This window comes from Oryctolagus cuniculus, chromosome 19 (genome assembly GCF_051225735.1).
Source record: "Oryctolagus cuniculus isolate XC-2025 breed Fujian yellow rabbit chromosome 19, ASM5122573v1, whole genome shotgun sequence".
Taxonomy (NCBI): domain Eukaryota; kingdom Metazoa; phylum Chordata; class Mammalia; order Lagomorpha; family Leporidae; genus Oryctolagus; species Oryctolagus cuniculus.
Window position 1 is genome coordinate 45,868,774 of NC_142885.1, and position 4,080 is coordinate 45,872,853.

General features: G+C 38.7%; 1 protein-coding gene across 1 annotated transcript; it reads right to left on the reverse strand.

Moving 5' to 3' along the window:
• Positions 1-1,109: 1,109 nt before the first annotated feature.
• Positions 1,110-2,036, reverse strand: ORYCUNV1R1585 (vomeronasal 1 receptor oryCunV1R1585). Its single transcript, NM_001167272.1, has one exon. It carries the CDS (start codon positions 2,034-2,036, stop codon positions 1,110-1,112), a length of 927 nt encoding a protein of 308 aa, NP_001160744.1.
• Between the last annotated feature and the right edge of the window lie 2,044 nt (positions 2,037-4,080).

Genomic DNA, 4,080 nt, shown 5'->3' on the forward strand with positions numbered 1-4,080 from the left:
CACAATCTCCACAACCTTTATGTAATACTAAAAAGGTCAGAAATACAAAAGTAACATAGCTAATGAAAACTGACATACATGACAGGCTTGAATGTTTACTTAGGACTTTGTCAAAATTAGATTCATGAAATATGTGATTGTATCACGTGTTCACTTTAAGAATAAAGGATTTCCTGTATGAAAGTCTGAAATCAAAATGAAAGAGCAAATAATTGTTAAACCTATCTTAATATTAATCCATTGTGGATGTTAAAGAAAACTGTAATACTGTGCAGTATATATTTCAAAGTCTTTAGAAATAGAAGTATAATTCTATAGAAATGGAATTGATTCCATAGGAACATATTCTTTTTTTTTTTTTTTTTTTTTTTTGACAGGCAGAGTGGACAGTGAGAGAGAGAGACAGAGAGAGAAAGGTCTTCCTTTGCCGTTGGTTCACCCTCCAATGGCCGCCGCTGCAGCCGGCGCACCGCGCTGATCCTGGCAGGAGCCAGGAGCCAGGTGCTTTTCCTGGTCTCCCATGGGGTGCAGGGCCCAAGCACCTGGGCCATCCTCCACTGCACTCCCTGGCCATAGCAGAGAGCTGGCCTGGAAGAGGGGCAACCGGGACAGAATCCGGCGCCCCAACCGGGACTAGAACCCGGTGTGCCGGCGCCGCAAGGTGGAGGATTAGCCTATTGAGCCACGGCGCCGGCTCCATAGGAACATATTCTATTAGAATGATTTTCATTGTGTCTGAAACATCCATTTTTAAGGCAATCATTTAAAATTATGTTCATTTATTTTTACTTCATTTGAAAGCAGAGAAAGAGAACAGAGAGACATGCAAAGAAGAATTACTCATCAGCTGGTTCCATCTCCAAAGGCCTGCAATAGGGTAGGGCAGGTCAAACCCGAAAGTCTAGATCTTCAACTCTCACTTCCATGTGGGTGGCAGGAACTGAAGTACTTAAGTGAACACCTGCTATCTTCCAGGATGTGCATTAGGAGAATGCTGGACCAGAGCAGTGATGGTATTGAAACTCAGGACTATGATGGGATGTGCATCTGAAGCAGCGTCTTCTGCACCACATTCATACCCAAAGAAAAACCATTTTTTATTCAATCTGTTAAAATGGAAAGGTTTTCCATGATAAATTTTGCAATAAGTTAATATTCCTTTTATTAGAACTGATAAGCACCAATGGAGTGACAGTGGCATAGGCATTGACCACAACACCCTGGACACCCAAGATAACTGAGTCATATGTCCACAGTATCATTGAGGAGGATGAGATGATGAAGTCTACCCAGTACATGACCACAAAGAAACTCACCAGCAGCAGGATGGTCTGGGTGGCTCTCTTTTCGGGGGAAGATCTTGGGGAGAGGCTGGTGCTGTGAAGGTGCTGGGACCTCTTCTGATGCCTGGACAAGAGTATCACCATGTACACACTTGAGAGCAGCATGACACTGATAAGGAAGACATCCCTGGATGTGGTCATTGTGAACATCAAACCCTTGATGCTATGGCTCATTGGGGAAAATGAGCAGTGTTCAGTGAGAATCATCAGATCGGTCTGGGTCACATTGGAATTTGCTACAATGTGGAAGATCATGGTAGTACAGGAAGACAAACATAGAAACCATAACAATAAGAATAAATAGAAGATGAACTTTATGGATTTATATTTAAAGTTGGCCAACCAGGAGGTGCTGGGGCTGATGGTGATGCCCTGGATGACACTCAGTATGCAGGTGGTGTAGATGGAGAGGCCCCTCATCACCCTGCTTATGTAGAACAAAGCTTTACACTTGAAGTCATTCAAAAAATTCAGTGATTCAAACAAGTCTGGAGACGTCAAAAACAGCACAGTGAGAAGCATCATTATGTGGACAAGGGCCAGGAAACAGGTTATCAGGTCAGTGACCTTTGGCTTGTGATAATGCGAGTATTTGAAGATGTGGAAGAGGAGGAAGTTGTTGGATGAGATTCCAATGCCAGCTTGGCAGAGAATATATTTATTAACAGCCTTGTAAGCAGAAAATGTGCTCATCTTAATAAGAGAGGTGAAACACATGAGTGCCTGAAAAAACAAACAAATACAGCGGGTCTCATATCATCAGCAAGCATTATTCTGCCTACCAAAAATTTGTGTTTTAGCTCTCTGTTTTCAGAATGTTCCTATGTTTCTCTTCGTTTCCATACCAGAAATTCCTAATATGAACTTTTCAATTTGGTAGGCTACTGGGAAAGTGCTTCTTTCAATTAGCAAGAGGAAAAATCATGAACACTCTATTTTGTGTTATACCAGAAATTTTATCAATAAAATCACATTTTATTCCTAATTGTGGGATACTCTGGGACATTTTAAATATTCTTAGACACACTTATACAGATAAGGTCATTCTCTTCAGGTCTTAATCAAGATAGTTACAATGTTAAAATTTCACTGTTACTTTAGCTTGCTATGGCCTTGGATGTAGACATAATTATTATATTTAATTAATCTGAGGGTTGGTGAGTCCGTTTAATGTTGCTATAACAGAATAATTTCTAGCTAACAGAAATGAATTTTCTTACAGTCTGGAGGTTGGGAAGTCCAAGTTTGAGGGCCTGTCATCTGATGTGCATCTTCTTGCTGCCTTTTCCCACGGCAAAAAGTGAAGGGGCAGTAAAGCAAGGGGATACATATGCACTCTTAAAATTGCACCAATCACACTCATAAAGGTGGCACCTTTATTGCTTGATAAACTCTGAAATATCTCATCTATTAAAACAAATTAAATAGTAATTAAATGTTAACATGAGTTTCAGAGGGGTCATCTAACCCATAGCAAGCAGTTACAAAAGTTTAGTTGTACGAAGCTGAGAAAACTGCAAATTACCACATTTCCCCACTTCCTGAGACCAATGAGTGTGTGTGATTGTTTGCAAAGCCACTTGTACCACTGTAGGCCTATCAATACAAGTATTCAGATATGTTGGAAGATTTTTTTATTTGCTCATATTTAGACATTCATAGATGATTAAGAAAACATCCCAAAATGCCAACTGAAGTGCCTGTGTTCATAATGGGGAACCCATAGATTTGATTATACATTTGATATGCTTTTACCAAAAGCTCCATGTACTAGAGGTATAGATGTATGTGAATTGCCCAGGATCAAACAACCTGTTGCTGACACCAATACGTTCTGCATTCTCAGAAAACTTGGTTTTGTTGTCAGGTTGGACCCAGGAGAAGCACCACAATCATACTGACTTATAAAGGAACAATCCAAGTGATGGCCAAATTTTAAGAATTTCTCTTAAATACTAGTAAAGATAGTAAAGCACAGATAAAAATATGTGTTTTTCCCTGAATATATACCTGAATTACTTTAATAATGCTTTTGTGTCATGAAACAAGTACAAGATACACATTATCAGAAAAAAACCACATAGTATAATTTTAGTATTTCTTATCAAATCTAAATTATATGATTCATGCTTGCCACTATGTGCAAGTGTTTACCTGCAGGAAGGCAGCACACTCCATTTCTGAGATGCAATTGGCAATCAAATAGAAACATATTGCCTTTTTTACTAAAAAAAATTTTCTGTAATAGAAACTTAATTGGAAGCCCTGCTGATGAATTTGCAAACTTTGACATGGAAACAATCACACAATTCAGAATGAAGCATTATCAACAATAGGAGAAAGAAAATAGAAGGGATATAGAGAGTACAAATCAGTACAGGTCAAATATATGCTAATTATAGTATAAAGGAACATGGATTCCCATTGGTTTCTTTAAAAATATACCAATATGAATGCATGTCATAGACTTTACCATGATCTGCAACCACCACTTTGTGCTGGTGTTGAGGGTAGAGCTTGTGAAGACTATGAGAAGACACATAACAGAGTCCTAGTTCATTGTTATTGTGCTGATTTTTATATTACTGTCAGTATTGTGAGCTTCCAAGTACATACATGGTTATGAATTATGGCAGAGCAAATAACACCATTAAATATACTAGAAACAAATGACTTACCTATGGACCTAGATCCAAAGCAAAGTGGAATCCAATGAAAGGAAGAATCCTTTTTGAAA

What these genes read in the sequence shown, in the direction of transcription:
- ORYCUNV1R1585 (NM_001167272.1), bottom strand. Translation starts at nt 2,036, where the DNA reads ATGAGCACATTTTCTGCTTACAAGGCTGTTAATAAATATATTCTCTGC.